The following is a 17,747-nucleotide window of genomic DNA, read 5'->3' as shown; positions in this document are numbered from 1 at the left end:
TGTGTTATACCTACCTGTTTTGCACATATATTGTTCCCAGAATACATTGCGAGGCAGAGTTAACTAAGTTATATGACGTTAATCCATGTCATATGCGTTTGTGTTACCAGAAGCTGAATGTTTCATTTATGTTAGTCTATGTTTTTATTTTACCTTTTTTTTCAACAAACCGTAACTTTAGGATATGTGTAAAATAATGACATCCAGTTCAATTTTGTGTACAAGTTGCATTGCTCATCTGAGGATTGCTTGTGAAATTACGAAATTATGTTTGGATTTTGACCGTCAGATTAATTGGTCAGATATCACTTTATTTTATTTTTTTTACTTTACAAGAGCATCTTGTGGGCCGAATTAAACCCTTTTGTGGGCCTGATACGGCCCGTGGGTCGTATGTTTGACAACAATGGCTTAAACTCTCATCAAAAATTTCCATTCCCTAATAGAATCAGCAGCAACATGGATTCAAAACTTCAGTTTATAACTACACAAAAAAAAATATTTTTAGTTTAAAATGGCTTACCTTAACTAGAATACTGTTTGCATTGTGGCCAAAAGTAGTCCCTTTGGTACTGTAAAAAGTAAATTCTTGTAATGCACCAAAAGTATTTGCTGGCCGTCAAAATAAAGAAGGGGCCAAGCACAGAACAGACACGATGTAATAAGAACCGATGCAATTTTGTTTCATTATATTCAAATACATTGTGTTCTTATTGCTGCACAAAAGTTTGTTTTTTTCTTTCTCCAGCCTTCTATGCAAGCCGCCATAATTTGACTGCGCTCACCCCAAAACTGTGTCCTCATACAATGTGAGTGTTCCCAATTGCCATGACATTGTGTTGCAACAATTGACACCAGATAATAATAATAATAATAATAATAAAGGTTGGTAATGCTGCGGCAGATACCAACAAGAGTAATACCAACAACAGCCACCATAAGTGATTCAATAGACTAAATAGATGGGGTGTAGTCACATTATTTATTTATTTATTTTGTATCATTACATGTAGGTTCATTGGCTGCATATTTCAGTGCGGATATGAGTGTGGTTCTGCTATTTTGTTCATTATAGCTCCTTTCTATTTGCCTGTTGCAGGCTTTCATAAATTTTTACATTCCGGTGAAGATCAGGATAACAGATAGAGGAAGATTATACATACCGTATGTTATTGTAAATATCTTTATTTGGGAAAGCTTCAAATCACAATAGACTCCATCTGTTGCTTGCCTGGTGTAGTAATGCATAACATTACCACCGATGGGATAAAATGAAACGTCACTGACTGCATTTTAACAGCAATAACTAATCATGTTTTGGCAGCGAGTCAAATTTTGTGTTTTTGCTTCTGCTACTCTTTTCAAGTTTGGGATTAACATTGCCAGTATACTGCCTTCGTCAGCACATTTTGCTCACATTTGATTAATTAAAATCTCTTTTTTTGCTTTTATGTGTAAATGTTGAAGTCAGTTTCTTTTTTTGGTTTGTTTTAATTTGTACAAATAGCAGAATAAATTGACCAATGGGTTCTGTATTATTCACTGTTTTCATGCTCCATCACACTAATTTGTATTACAGAGGAAGCTCAGTTTGGCCACAATGTTCTGTCACGGAACATTAGGTTGTTGTCTTTGTTGTTGTTGATGGGTGGCTGGTATAACTTAATTTGATTGAATTTCCCATTGAAATTAATTACATTTGGAATAATTTGTTCCAGAGTACAAACTGTCACTATAACACGTAGCAGTCAACATCTTCACTCAATGCTCCTTCTTGCCATTAACACATGCACTCAAATGCATCAACACAGCACAAGTAAAACACTTGAGCTCTACTGAGGTGTGATCATGTGATATGATGACAGTTCGGACCTCCAAGATTAGTATTTTCAGCAAAAGTGCACAACATTTGGGGCATTCCGCCTTCAAGGTATTACTCAGCTAGGACAGGCTCATCCCTTTCCTAGCGAAGTTGTTTACGTTTGCTCTGCTGTGATTCTACATCGACATTTTCGTTTAAACAGGAGAAAGATGTGACAGGTGATGATATACAAGAAAATAAATGGTACGTTAAATCCAGAGAGGTAATAAACCGACTAACTGCTAAATCACACCCTTAATTCCTAATCCATCAAAAGTAAAAGGGTAGATTTAGTTCAGCTTTTGCCAGCAAATTGGTGTAAAAGACAGGGAATGCTGTTCAGTAAGGACAAGTGTGAAAGTAAAATAGTGTAGTGTGCAGCGAGAAATATTGACAGCGCTAATCCAGAGTGTCTGTCTGAGGAGGCCTGTGGGGTAAGGGGGCTAATGTTTGTGTGTTCAATATCACGCTCTGTCAGTAGCAGTAATATCTCTTCCATTTCATTAGTTGCAACATGAATAGACATCAATCACTGGCCGCTTGGCTGATTGAAAGGGAAGTGGCATCGGAGAACATCGCGGAGCATCACGGAACTGACTCGCAAGTTGTCGTTTGTACAAAATGATTGGACAACGCCGAGCCGGAGAGGAGTGAAATAAATCACAATGTAGCTTGCATGCACTCAGCGAGCTACAGCTAAGGCTATTGGTGCTTTGATGGACGTTTTCTGGTAAGTTTTTGACCTTCGTGCACATGCAAGATGCATTTTAGGTCATTGGAAGTGTCTTGTTCAATGATGATGACAGAGCAATGATGATGACATGTCAAATCGGTAAAATTACCGAATGAACAATACTGAGCTCTCCGGAAAAAAATAAAGGAAGTGTCTTGTTCGTACTTGTATATCAGACTTAACAATGTTGTTGTTAATGCTTTGCAATAGAAACATTTGTCCCCTTTTTCCTGATTCAACATCATTTTCACATTACTGTGAATGCAAAATGAGCATGTTACAATGTTACACACAATATTTTAATCATTTTACAAGAATCCCCATTCATTGCAGAGGGATACATTCCTGACCCATCCGCAATAGGTGAAAATCAAATATTTTTTACAGTTTATCACCACCTTCAAACACATTTAAAAAACACTCTTTAAACACACTGCAGCCATATATTTAAACACAAAACATAGTATAAGTATATAAAAAATATTTTACACATTGTAGTACAGTGGTACCTCGGAGTTTGAACATAATTCGTTCCTGCGAAGTGTTCAAAGTCCGAATTGTTCAACCTCCCAAACATTTTTTCCCATAGGAAATAATGTAAATGCAATGAATCCGTTTCCAAGCTCCAAAAACAAAAAAAATCATATTTTAATTTCTATTTGTGTTTTTTACTTTTACACCCTGTACAGTATTTAAACAATAAAAATACCTTACCTTTTTGTTGTGGTGTGATGGCATCAGTGGATGATAAATGTTGTGTTAATGCATGCTTTAGTTTAGTGCTGAGTTAGTGTATTTTACATTGGGCATATTGTTAGACTACTAAGCGGTCCTTGCGTGCGTTGTTTAACGTCAGGCACGTTGTTGAACAGCTAAGGGGGGTCCTTGTGCCAGTATTTACAGAAGTAGTCGCGGTAGTCACAACTGCGTGATAATCTCCTTCCTAATTCCACTGTGGTTCGTAGCACTGTATGTTTTTCTTTGCTGCCACTGGCACTGTTGTCTTTCTTTGGGCCCATGGCGAAAAAAAATTGACGTGGAAAAATCGAAATGTACTCGCGAGTATGGAGCACCTCTGGGAGTATTCACGATCTGACTGGAAATGAGCAGTGCATCGTCTTAACTACTGCAACAAGAGCATTCGGCATTGCTCGGCTTTGCTCGGCTTCACTCAGCAAAAATGAGTTCAAACTCCGAGGCATTTTTTACTCAGATTTTTGGGTTGAAGTCTGATTTGTACGAGTTCCGAGACGTTCAAACTCCGAGGTTCTACTGTATCGGTATCGGAACAACACTAATTTGTATCTTAGATATGTGCCCTTAAGAGGCGGAACCTGTTGGGGTGGCGTAGGAAGTCTGCGCGCCCTGTTGCCAACAACTTCACCGGCAAATTATCACAATATAATTGTGATTTACATGGTAAACAAGTATCAGTTTCACCAAAAAAAATGCAAATCAGCAGAGCAAACAAAGTTGTTTTTATCAAGTTTGAGTATGCTGTTGAAAATATGCTTTTTGTTTTATTTTTTTATTTGTTCTTGTTTTTGCTTGCAGTGCTTCTGAAATAGTGGGGTGGGTCCCCTAGTTGGGGGCGGGGGTGGGGGTGATTGGGGTACACCTTAGTTTTTTTTTTTTTTGCCCCTATTAAATTAAAGTAATTGCACATCCACTATAGTAAGTGGCAATGGTGCTCTCATTGTCATTCGGATGTGGATACAGATATCACACTAATCCAATATATACACAACTAAAAACTTTACAATTTAATGAATTGATGGAGTTTAACCGTCTTAAAATAATGTAACGCCTATGATGAAATTTTACCAATCAACATGCAAATAATTTTTTTTCTTTCTTTTTTTTAAAGGAAAGTGAGTACAAATTAAGAGGAACATATATTTTTCCCAAACCTAAATAATAATAACAAAACAAGACGAACGATGTATTTCAACTCAAGGTGTCAGATTGTGGAACAAACTGGATTATAAAAATAAATAATCTCAGTCTATCTGTATTTTTTTTTATGTATAAAAGCAAAATTTTTTGAAGAATACATATAGCACAAGGGCATGCTGTTGAATTATTTTGTTGAATTGTTACATTGAAAGCGTCTTGACTGCTTGCTGTCATTTATTTTGTATTGATCGTTCTTTTGTGTTAATCAGGGGCAGATATCACAAGTTTTATTTCTTTCTGTCCCCTTTCATTTCTTTTTTTAAAGAGTGAAATAAAAAAATAATTGAATTGAATTGAAGTAGTATTAGCTCATCTGCAGAGGTGTACATACCAAAAATTTATAGACAAATGATACTATTTATGGTCATGGCGTAGATTTGTGGAGGCACAAAATATATTTTCACTCCTTGGAGAGAAACATTTTTTTGACTATCATTCCATGTATGATTCTCATTTCTCATTGCCCCTGATTCAACAAATGTGTTAGTGTTGCACTGAAATTAAACTACAATCAATGCATCTTTCAACAGACTTAAAACTCCAAGAGAAGGAGACACAATCCATGAGAAAAATCTATATCTTTCCAAAGCAGCAGAGGAACATTACCAGAGTTGACAGAGCCGTCGTTGTTGATGGAGGTTAGCACACAAGGAAGCAGCTCGCTTGCTTTCTGCTGCACCTTGTCATTGCTCAGTAGTCGAAGCTGCTGTGATGTGACTGGTGGAAAACGGTAGAACTGGAAGGTGAAGTAGATGTTGGCAGGCCATTCAGGAACGATCCCCACCATTGGCATTCTGATAAGAAGTTACAAAATCAATTAAGTTAATTAACTATTTGCTGTACTAAAGCTGACTATACAGTGGTCTATTCTTAAGTGCAACATTTATTTATTAAATCAATTACAGTTAAGATCTATATTACTTTAGAAATTGACTATTTTCCAGCAACATGTGTGTCATGGTAGTGTGATTCCCATGTCCTTATTAACATTAATTAACAAGTACATTGTACTTTTTCATAATTTGCCAAATTATAAATTTAATAATTAATGACTAAATTCAACAAATTCAAATTGAGAGATACATTTCAAATTGTTGCAAAATATAGTAAAGTCCCTCATTTCTTATTCACTATTCAACCATCCATCTATAAAACTATTATCTGTCCTTTGAAGAGCACCCACACACACACATACATACTGGTAAACAAAATTCAGGTTGTAAAAAAGAAAGCCTTTACTGCCATTACACATTTACGAGATTACACTGAATTACACACTGAATAATGAAATCAACTTCCGCTCGCTTCAAACGGGCTGATTAGTAATCAGCAATCACCTCCCTGTTCAATAGTCAAAAAAGAAAGTGCATATTGCATGTAACACAAATTAATGCAGCAGTGGTATTAACCTTTCAGGCTAATATTAATATATTTTAATAAACACATAATAATTCACTGGCAGGGAATGCAACGGTGAATATTATTATTTTGATATTAATATTAATTACAATACAGTGATACTGGCAACCCACTGTATCTTATGTACAGTAACTTCCTATAAGGGCCTCATTGGGAGGGTGAGAGGACGGACGGACAGACAGATGGACGAACGGATGGACGGATAAAAATAAATGGGCAAGAAGTTTATCGTAGTGTGCCGTTGTTAATGTATTGTCTAGGTTTTAATACGCAAACCTGAATTTTCTTTTCTTTTTTTCCTTAATAATGGGGAAATACATATTTTTTTGCAATTTTTGGGGGGGGGATCTTATGGTTTTATTGAACATATAAACATAAAGAAAACACAAAACAAATTACAAATATAAAATATAAGTTGAAGTAAAAAAGGAAAACAAGAATAGGAAGAAAGAAAAGAGTTTATATGTTCAAAAGGGGAAGGAGGAAATTAAAAACTTAGTCAAAAAATGTTTCAGCTAAGTTTGGATGAAAATCAAAAGGAAATGGTACCGTTTTTAAAAAGAATGCATATTTAATAATTATTTTATTAGATTACAAATTGTTAATTGTTATCATAATTTTTTTTTAGACATGTATACAAGATTGAAAATCTTTATTATAGCTGTAAACTTAAAAATTGTGAGATTAATTGTTAATATAAAAACTTGCATTATTATTATTGTTAGTTCGACTATAGTTTCATAGGTGACAAATGTGTAGGACATTGGGTCTCGTGTGTTTTTCTATAGGCAATACATTGGCATTTTTCACACTACTTTTTAAAGATGATTTTCTAATTAAATTAGCTTTCAATGTAACCTCGCATGAACTGACAAACCACCCACACAGAAGGAGTCGTCACATTGAATGAGCATACTGGACTCAGTAGTGTGTGGGTCATATAGAATGAATGTATACAATTCTACTGGCTGTCATTTGCCCATTTCCAGTATTAAGGGTATGATGGGATACACGCTGCTTATTTCTATGTTAACAGCATGTACATTATCTGAAAACCAAGGTTAACATATTTTGAATGCTTGTGCATGGAATGCCATAGCAGCAGGATAAACAATAAAAAAGAACGGGTTTAGTAAATTGCTGACATTGCACACAAAAAGAGAGAAGGACACAGTATTGCGAGTGGTGTGTTCAGCACGCATCTTCCACTGTCACTAAGAGGGCGCCGGCTCCGGGGCCATTGTGACGGCTTGCTGACAGGCTGTGCTGACAGGAAATGTGTTTTTGCGAGAATTGTGAGCATATGCGTGCGTGCGGCGTATGAGCATGCAGCTGACATGTGAGTAGAGGATGACTGACAGAACTTAATGCCTGAGTGCGTCTGTATCTTGGCCATAGCTCAGCAGGAGGGGCCTAGAAAAAGAGAAAGTCGGCAGCAGGCAGATTTTTTTTTTCTTGGATGCAACTGAAAAATGCAAGGATACACATTTGCAGTGCATGCTCAGAAGTGTGTGAAAAAGGACATCTTTTCTTTAATGTATTTTCAAACAACAGAGACGGGATGGGCAATTTAAATGATGGAGGGGGCCACAATTTTTCATCAGTACTACTGGGGGCCACGTAGGACCACACACTTCCTAAACAGATGCATGACATAAATGCTATTTTAGATATAGACAAAATATGTGCTTCTTAATATGTCATTTTTATAATAAATTTTTCAATCCATGTATAAAAGATTCACTATCCAAACCCAACGGCAAAGGGTTTGAAGGAATTAACAAATAATAACCACATGCATAGTATATACTGTAATTCTTGAACAAGAAACCAACATTAGGTGCAAGAATTTTTATTTATTTATTTTTTTTAAACCATTTTTGTTGTTTCATGTTCGTCCTGCAAATCATTCCAAATCTGCAAAAAAAATATTGGGCCTATTCATATTGTGGTATAGAGCAGTATGAAATCCAGTGTAAGCGTAACTAAGACATGTATTTCATCTAGTGGTGATGATATTACAACTTAAAATGGTAGTCAACCACTGCAAATTCACAGTTCAGCAACCATGGATTTGCATATTCGCAGTTTTTTTCCCAGTTTTTTATATTACTTTTTCCAATAGTTTTTCATATTTTGGATTTTATCCTTTTTATTAATAGTAATTACCCTAATTTAACCTATTTTATGTGGAAAAAGTATACTCAATGTTTATCAGTGTTTTTAAAAATGTTTTTGGGATGAGTTAAAAAAAAGAAATAAAAAAAGAAAATATATATTTTTCTAATTAATCAAGGGGCCAATGAGAGTCATTACAAAAATGTTCATGAGTGTGTTTAAATGATACAAATATTTGTTTATTTTTTTTAAATAAAATAAATGCACCAATTAATCTGTAAGTAGTCTCCTTTAAAAGTGCACTGGCTCAGAAATTAGTATATCATATTGTAGTTACAGCAATTACAAGACAAAGGTGGAATTTATAGGCAATGAAGCTGGAATATTAAAAATATGAAGTATGAATGAATATAAATATTAAAAATATGAAATGGCAAAATTTGACACATAAAAGTAACCGTAAGAATAAGATATAGGAAATTGCTGCCCTTCCCTTGGGACTTGGGCAATATCACTTACTATTTTTTTTTAAAAAACACTTCTGATTATATTATTTGAGCAAAGTGAACAAAATGTGTCAGTCCAGTAGTTCTTTCTTAGAAAAATCCAAATGTTTACACGCAATCACATAAAACTGTGATAATGATAATGGTTTTGATATGACAGTGATTAATTTGTTTGTGATTGAGTATAACTAAACATGATCATGAAAATAAAATAGCATGTCTGCAGTAAACCAGCTGCTGTTGACAATATCATAACTTACAGGACTGCAGACTTTACCTTGTAAATGCAAGAAACTGGAAGACCAGAAGATTCTCCTGCAGAGGATCCATTTCTTCACGGTGCGGCTCAAAGGGCACCGGCTCCGTGGGGTCCAACACATCTGCCACTTGCCCTCTCGAATCCACTATGTCGGGGAAGCCAGCAGAGTAGAGGTGGGCCAGTGAACTCCTGGAACTGACTGTGGACACACTAAAAGGTGAAGAAATATATTAGACTGAAAATGGTTCAACATGAAATGTAGTCGTTTTTTTTTTTTAAATATATGTTTATTTATTTATATTATTATTTAAAGGTTATTGCAGTGTATGTTACTATTAACTCAATCATTCCCAGCCATTTTCACTGAAGCAGCCCCCTTTTCTCCCGGCTGTTTTACTGGATTTTGACTGATTTTGCAAGGCCCACAGAACATTGGGTTCTATAGTTATAAAAACATGGAACCTACCAATAGAAAGATTAGAGTCTCTTCTTTCATCAGAAAAAAAGTATATTTATATCTGTTTCCGTTTTGCAGCAATAAGCATTAGAATATAGCGAAGTTTCATCAATATTCACAAATCTGTTGAAAACACTGTCAAAAAGAGCTTGTTGCAACATGGCCCTGTCTGATCTCTTATACTCTGCTGCCACCTGCTGGTCATTTTTCGTAATAACTACAATTGCTATAAGTGACCTCTTAAGGTCAGAGGCTGCATCAAAGCCTTCTGTATGCTCTAGCATTTAAAAAAAAAAGTAATTGAAAAAACGGATAATTACGTTTCTGGGACCATGACAATATTTAAAATAAAACGTCTGTATAAATTTTTGGGAGCAAATGAGTCAGTGTGTAAGAAGGATCTTACAAATATGTTTATTGCCTGCTGCACTGCTAGCATATTGCTTCTCAACTACTCAGCTATACTCGCTTCAGTTTGGGCCGTCAGTTTTTCTCTTTAAAACTCAGAACCCCATTGAAAGCATCAGTCGGAACAACTAAAAACTATGACATAGTGAAAGTAAGATAACGTTAGCACATGTTCATTTCTGGCCGCATATCTTCAACTCAATGATGTTGAAATGACAAATCTGCTTTTACGTCACTCAGATGGTATTAGCATGGAAAGCGTGAAGCCATAGCTGACTTTTCAGGCCCACCACCTGAATCCTGCAGTTATAATATATTAGTAGAACCATATTTATTCCTTTTGGAAACTGTTCCATCCATGGAATAATTTTCTATATCCCAGAAGTCAGAAGAGAGCTGGAGTTTATCTTGTTTGGTAGTTTGCTTATAATTTAACAGCGCTTAACTTCAATTTACTCATTTGCATTCAGTTACAATCAACTTTCCCCAAAACTACAATGAACGTGTCAGCACCATCCATTGAGCACAGGGACGGTGAGAGTACTTGGAGGGAAAAGACAGAGGGCGCTGAAGTATACACTGAGGATTTCCTCGCATAATTGTCAGTGATGGCTAATCATAGCAACCACCTGTCTTGCGACAGCCACAGTACCATTCATAACTTCTACTGTCAACAGTGACACCCAACACAGCACACAGATGGCTGGCTAAAATGTGAGCACGGGATGATGAATGCTAATGTTTTGGATAATGTTTGGGCTTCATAAAAACAATGTCTGTGCCCAGTTGGTAAACAGATGATCCCCACGGTGCAACAGAATGAACCCTTGATCAAACTAATTATGGTGACAACAGGCTACAATTTCATGCATCCACCATCCAGTCACTTTTTTTTTTTAATTCAAACTATATTTGTATTGAAAGCAGTTAATTCAAAATGGTATAGGTGGTAAACGAAAAACTTTCTGCTTCCAAAAGAGGCGGCAAAGATGTTTCAACCCACTGAAGTGAATTCAGAGCAGCATGTCTAAATCCACACTGTGGGTTAGGAAAGCAGTTTTTTTGTGAGTTGCTTGTTTACAGACTCTCTGTATTAATGCAAGATCTTGTTTCTGTGTCAGAGTGCCCATTATTTTCAGGGTGTAGTCATTTCTGTCTAGACCACTGGTACATCCCTATGGCATTCTGCTGTTTTACAACTGAATTAAATAGAAAGGTTCCATATAAAAGCCAACTCTTTTGTGATCATTACCCAAGTAAGCACAGCATTTACAGAGTTTAAAATGGCTGCGGAATTCTTCCACCGAAGAACAATAATATTGAATTACCCAGAACAACCAATTAGGAAGACGATCGATAGCACAGTAGATGGTGACTTACGGCTGTAATGAATGGATGTACAAACCAAGATACATAAAAAAGGGTTTTATATGGCTTCATTGACGACTTTGGCCGATCAACAATGACTAATGCTACTCAAACATCCACTAGGGTAAAGTTCAACTACTCGAGGCACAATGGTCAAGTGGTCTTCTTGAAAAACACAAGCATAAAAAGTGCTGATGAAAATCTATCTTTCTCAGTATAAACACATTACATGACCATCTTTAGGTTATTATTATTATTGATAACACAATATACAGTATTAGCACGATACATTGACCTGATTTGTATGTCCTGCTTCCATTCGTACTCTGTAAAACACAGCCAGGCAAAAAGTGTGCGCGGGCACATGCTGTGCTTAGTCACCAATGTCCTATCAGCCTGTAGCACCGACAGAAAGCAGTGTAAGCCAGACACTATCTGTCTGGTGACTGGCAGTCCACCCAGTGCTCCTTTTGATAAGGGGATGTTACAAAAGGTGGTGAGGGGCAGAGAGGAGTGGTGTATGTAGGAGCATGAAAAGGATAAAAATGCAACGTACGAGTTTGTGTCACTCAAATGCAATCTACTTCAAAAGGTTTTGACCTAACATGTTAGCAACAATTTTATATGAAAAACAGAACAATGCAGCAGCTGTTCATTTGCCTGGATTTTTAATTGGATCAGTTTCACGTGGTGGCAATGCATAAATGTGTCAATGAGTTGTAAGGCGGGCGAGAGATAATGGTCAGCATGTCCAGTCTCAAATCTCAGCATCGGTTAGAGTTTGCACATTGCTTATGTGGGGTTTCTCCAGGTACCGCACTCTGGTTTCCTCCCACTTTTAAAAAACATGCATGTTAGATTAATTGAAGACTGTCCAGATGTGTGAATGTGAGAAACTTGTTGGGGACTGGTCCATGGTCGTACCCCGCCTCCTGCCCAAAGCCCAGAGAAAATAGATAGACGCATTAGAGGTCCATTGTGGTAGTGACTAGGAATAGTGATTTTACATTTGGGGCAAGTGGATCCAAAACCTGATGCTGTGGTTATGTATTTTAAAGTCAATACAGGACAGTTACTCAATTGGAAAATTATGTGTATATGAAACTTGTAGCTTATTTAAATACAGTACTAATTTTCATAATAATTAGTAGCTCTGTCTCATTGTGTTGGTGTTATTTAGTTGCTCCATGGGACAGTGGAGGTTCCAAAAACAGAAAGTAGGTGAAAAAAGCATTATGTCAGTCACTTACCCCCCCCCCCCCCAAAAGTGAAATTTATTGTTCCTGATTAAAAGAAAAATCGTATAAAATGTGTTTATTTTTTGCCTATTTAACTGAAAATATATTATTTAAATAATTAATATAATTTGTTTAAAAAAAATGTTTTAAATATGAACCTTTGTCTGTGTGGTTTACTAGATTGCTAGTTCGAACTAAGTAAAGATAGACAAATGCAAGCATTATATTAAAATACCCCTAGTATAAGTTTTGTATTCATTACATCCATAGAGTTTGCATTTGTACTGCATACATGTAAATGATTGCATGCTCTTGTTTGCGGATAAACACCTTTTGAATAATACTCTATATGATTTGCCTACATGTAAAGTTAAACTACTTTAATATTCTATTAATTCTGTGTTTTTGTTTTTGTTTTACTTGTGCACATACCTTGGTGAAGTCACGCCCACGGTGATGACAGGAGCATGGACAGGAATGAACGGGAGCTCCTGAAGTTGTTCTTCCTCATGTTTAGCTGAGTGTGTCTCATCCCTTACTGGCTGGTCCATCTCAACTTGTGCAATGCTACTGACATCTGAGTAGGCCTAAAGAGGAATAACATGTAATAACGCAGATAATAGTGAGAAAATACGACTTCAACATTAAATGAAATTTGATAGTGTCAAAACCGAGTGTCATCATTTTGTTTGTAAACACAAACATTTAGATATACAGTAACTCTTGTATATGATCTCATTAGCTTGTGCTGGTGTACCTAATGAAGTGTCCGCATGGTGTAGATGACTAATGCCTGTGGGTGAACATGGTCTAATTATGCAGAGGCAAGGTAGCTTTCACAGGCAAAGTGCTGATACTGTGCTGCACATACCTACATCTGCAGGAGCAGGTTAGTCTTACTTCTTTTCTGGAAATTATTCAGTAATTAAACGCAGCACAGTCTAGCTTACGTCTTCGTTTCTGCGTTCCCCTGGCTGAAGTGATGAGACTCCTCAGGTCCATAAAGCTGGTTAGCAGTTACACCCAGTTAGCTACATTCACAGGTAGTTTCCATTATCTAGTTTGAGGGCTAAGCGGTTTCAATTAGACACATTTGCTGAGAGAATGACCTTATATGGTGATTTGCAGAAATATGCTCTAAATTTAATGAGAGATGGAAGGTGATACAGAAATGTAAAAAAATAAAAAATAAAAGATGAAAAGGTGAAATCTGCTGCACACAGCATCTTCAGTATTTCCACAGGCAAAGAATGGTTTGGGGCTCAAGTTTAGTTTTGTGTGTGTATTCAGCCCTGCAAAGATGTATCTTTGAACTCAGTAAGTGACTGCCAGTGAAGACTTTCATTGAAATGATTACGCAGCACGCTGTGTGTTTTGTACACAGCGTCTTTGTGAAGGCTTCTTGGTTGCTTTTTTCACACTATGCATGTGTACTTACCTCCGTATGTATGTTTTGTGCATCTCTATGAAGGCACAGGGAAGAAGATCTCGTGACATGTGATGGCCGTTGGGCCTGCGTCGTTAGGGAAGGATGGAGTAGAGAAGGAAGTGACTGTTGCCACGGCAACCCCGAGCTGGAGCGGCTGATGGCCGGGTAGCGTGAGGTAGCTGTCAGTTGAGACAGTGATAGCTGAAGGGAAACACAGGTGAATAATTCCTATTACGTTATGTTTACAGTATGTTATTAGAATTTGTGACTGTTCTGTGATTATCGTGTTATTAGGAATAACAAAAGAGAAGCTTGCATTTCTTCAATCTCGGATGACAACAGTGACATTACAAATTATGTTTGGGAAATCTCAAGCAGTGGATTCAGTAAGGACAAGATGGGAATAAAACCTCAATAAAGAATCAACTTGTGGCATGTGACAGGTATTGTTAGGCCTGTCTGGGGGAAAAAAATAATAAAAAATACGAGTCTCCACTAATTTAGATTCATAGATTCAACACTTACTCTCCTTCTTCACCATCTCATCCAATCACTCAGATTATACAGTACAGCATAACTTCTTTCAAACTGCAGCATCTCTGATGTAAAACATCTGCAGCAGGAAGAGGCAAGTTCCCCTGCCAAAAATCGCTAAATTCATTTGCTAAAATCACGTAATTTGTCTAAAACAAGTGCAAGCTCACTCACACTGAGCCAAAACAATGGCAAAACAAATAATTTAGTAGTGGCATTGCTATGGGTTCCATTTTCTCATTCTGTCATGATAACAGGGCAAACATCATCTGTTCACCTTCTGGTCAGCATGCATACAGTATGTGGGGGACTGTACATGTACAGTGTGTGGCTTTCCCATGACCCTGAAAAGAGTAAACTGAGCATAAAATTTGATGGATGGATCAATGTTCTTCCTGTGTAGCAGGTATCTTTGCTCTGTACAAAAAAGCTTCCTAAATGTTGTCAAGAGTGTTGGGACAGAATGATATCCTAAAGGACAAAGCAAGTGTAATTTTAGGAACAAAAGGTGTAGCAGTCAAGCACACAAAAGAACATAATTAGCAAGGTGTCAGAAAGCGACTACCAAGTCAAAGTGGGAAGAATTGGCGCTGACAGAGACTAAGCAGAGGTGTTAACAGACTGTTCGACACTCAACCCATCCTTTCATCCATCCATCCATCCATCCATTCATCCATGTGTACTGTTCATCCTGTTTATGGTAGCAGGATAGTACAGCAGCTAAGCAGACTATATCTTGGACTAACCTTCAGTCAATCAAAGTACAATAGTTAATGCTGAATATACACAGATGCGGTCTTTCACCTTACTGTACTCTTAATTAATTAGTGGACTATAGTTTAATTTGCCCTCTCACTGTAACTGAGACGATGGACAAATGATAAACGATGTGGACCCGATTTCACTCTGATGCAGACTATCTATGGGGGGGAAAATGGCTGCACTCCTTTACCACATAATTTACATAGCGGAATCAAATACTGGATTCCTATCTACACTCCCTGCAGTAGAAACACATTTTAGGTCAAAGTTTTACCATTTTATATTATAAAATTGTAAGATGAACTTAACTGTGCCGATAGGTGAAACTGTTTATACATTCAGTTTTCTTCATATTTGAGATTGCTCTTCGATTATCCTTACACAGCAAATTATGTAGTGTTAAATTGAGTTAAAATCTAGTATTAATTATTTTTGTTAATGGGTGTTGATTTGGATGTTATTTGAACATTCATAGTGAAGAAAATGCTTTACGGGTGGTGTTATTTCAGCGAGTCAAACTCATTGACTCCAGGGCTCATGAGTAACCTTATACATCCGGGCTCTTTTCTCCTGCAAGGCAGCTGCATTTTTCCCCTGCATTTTAAAGACAAATCTAGGTCTGGATTATTAGGTTTTATAACGTAAGGATGAAATTATACAGTTGTTGAATTATTTTGTTCATGAGTTAACGTAGAAAAAGCGTGTGAGACATAAAGCAAAAAGTTCCCGCATTTTCATGAGTAGTGTAATATATGTTCATTATTTTTCGGTAAAACTAAAAACGAAGTGGATATTTTGCCGTACCGGCCGGACAGTACTGAATGCGAAGAAAGCATTACATCTCAAGTACTGTACCACATAAATATCCAAAGATTGTAATGAATATTGCTTCCAAATCCACTCGCATGCAAGATTAGCAGTGCTGTTTTCTACTTAATTAAAAAGTCACGGCTACTTTTAATCCATGTAAAATGTTTGTGATGGCAGTAATGACCCTACGTCTAATGTGGTGAAGCAAAAATACTTTAGCTGTAGCTTGACAGAAACAAGGACAGCTCCCCAAGGAATAATTAAACACTTATTGAAATTCTTTCAACAAATGTTGAAAGAAAATGTCTACTGACATTTACAATCCTACAAAACGGTTTATAGAGTAGGAAAGCAATCATGGCCTTGTTCTCGCTGTTCCATGAAAAAATGTGTAATTACATCCCTGCATCTTAGGGAGGCCAATTCTACAGGGTCTGGCAGCAGTGCAATAGAAGGCTTCCCTACCTGGCATTAGTAATACAATGCGGTTACATCCATTCTGCTGAACGGCTATCTGGAAAGAAAATGAATACAGGGCTATCTTGAAATGTATAATTAGACAAGAAACTATGCCTCAAACGTGATGCAAAAACTTGAGTTGAGCCATCATCCAAAAATGGTCAACCATAACATTGACCCTGTTAACCATTGGGAAGATGGAGAGCCAGACAGCGCACAGACATTGTTATGATCATCGTTGCATTGTTTGCATCTTGAATTTGAAGAGCAATGACAGGTAGGTCTGCACAAACCAATCAAAGAGGGCTGCTAAAAAAGAAAACAGTCAAAACACGACTTTTGTGAAGGTATCCGAGACAAGAACGGAGCATAACTATTCAGCATTAAAGACATCTGCGAAAGTGAGTTGTGACTGAGGCAGTAGTAGCTGCCAGATGAGCCAGTGCCAGCAACAAAGTGCAACACAGCCTCACCCCGGCTCACGAGCACTTGGTTAAAAGAATACAAGCATGACCATAAAACACATCCACAATCCGATGCAAGATATCATCATCAACATGGACAAAGTCAATGGCTCGCCCCAACATTGGCTATAAATACCACAGCATAATTAGCATTCAGCACAGCAGCTAACAGAGGGCCAAAAATCAATAATGTATGCAAGCAAGAGAAAGTTGTCAGATCAAACAATGGCTGCCAACAGATTCAGAGAGAAAGGCTTGTTTACGCTCGCCATCCCAGAAAAGGATGCCATTGATTAATCAGCACTTGACAGCCATGTTGACAAGGAAAGGGAACTTTGTCGAACAGGAAAGGGAAATGGGTTTAGTTGGTTGAAACACTTATTTTTATAGCTGTATCTTTGAAAGTAGAGGGATGGGAAACAAAGAGTGCATTTGTGACTACTGCTGCAAAACTAGTCAAGATGAATTTTAGGCTGCCAAAAGCAATGGCATGGCTTCACACATTGATTCCCGTTTCATCTCTCCAAGCAAAGACTTGGAGCGCCATTAAAATGATAGATGAATACATAGCCAAATAGATTTATGGTGTGCACTCAGAACAGCTTCAGCAATAATGACTTGTGCTTCACACCCTTATTTACGCAGTCTTTCATATAAATGGAGGAGCTACACACAGAGACGTATGTACTTCAGTCATTAGTCGGATCATAAAACATCTGACACTTGTTCTCAGGTTCTACAGTGAAAATATAAGCAAACACTCCACTTACTGTTACACACCCCTGCAGTACTTACTAATAATAAATATTGAAAATAGAAGTAGTAGTAGTATATTACAAAATATTTTTGGTATTTAAGTCTGAAGCGTTTTTTCAGCCGAAAGAAACATGTTTAAACTGTGCATACAATATACAGTTCAAATTGAAAAAGTAAACAAACGTTACCACATCATTTGACACAGAATAG

The 17,747-nt window shown here is 37.0% G+C and overlaps 1 protein-coding gene across 2 annotated transcripts in view; it reads right to left on the bottom strand.

Moving 5' to 3' along the window:
- nphp4 (nephronophthisis 4) overlaps positions 1-17,747 on the bottom strand; it is a 135,914-nt gene that overhangs the window by 45,302 nt on the left and 72,865 nt on the right. For both annotated transcript variants that reach the window (XM_077549301.1, XM_077549309.1), the window contains exons 12-15: positions 13,762-13,953; positions 12,756-12,910; positions 8,871-9,062; positions 5,157-5,344 (exon numbers count right to left, since the gene is read on the bottom strand). In XM_077549301.1, coding sequence (XP_077405427.1) covers positions 5,157-5,344; positions 8,871-9,062; positions 12,756-12,910; positions 13,762-13,953 — 727 coding nt within the window. The remainder of the gene's footprint in view (positions 1-5,156; positions 5,345-8,870; positions 9,063-12,755; positions 12,911-13,761; positions 13,954-17,747) is intronic.

Source organism: Vanacampus margaritifer, chromosome 1 (genome assembly GCF_051991255.1).
Source record: "Vanacampus margaritifer isolate UIUO_Vmar chromosome 1, RoL_Vmar_1.0, whole genome shotgun sequence".
NCBI lineage: Eukaryota > Metazoa > Chordata > Actinopteri > Syngnathiformes > Syngnathidae > Vanacampus > Vanacampus margaritifer.
The sequence above is the reverse complement of the archived record's forward strand: the minus strand, read 5'-3'. Positions and strand labels throughout refer to the sequence as shown.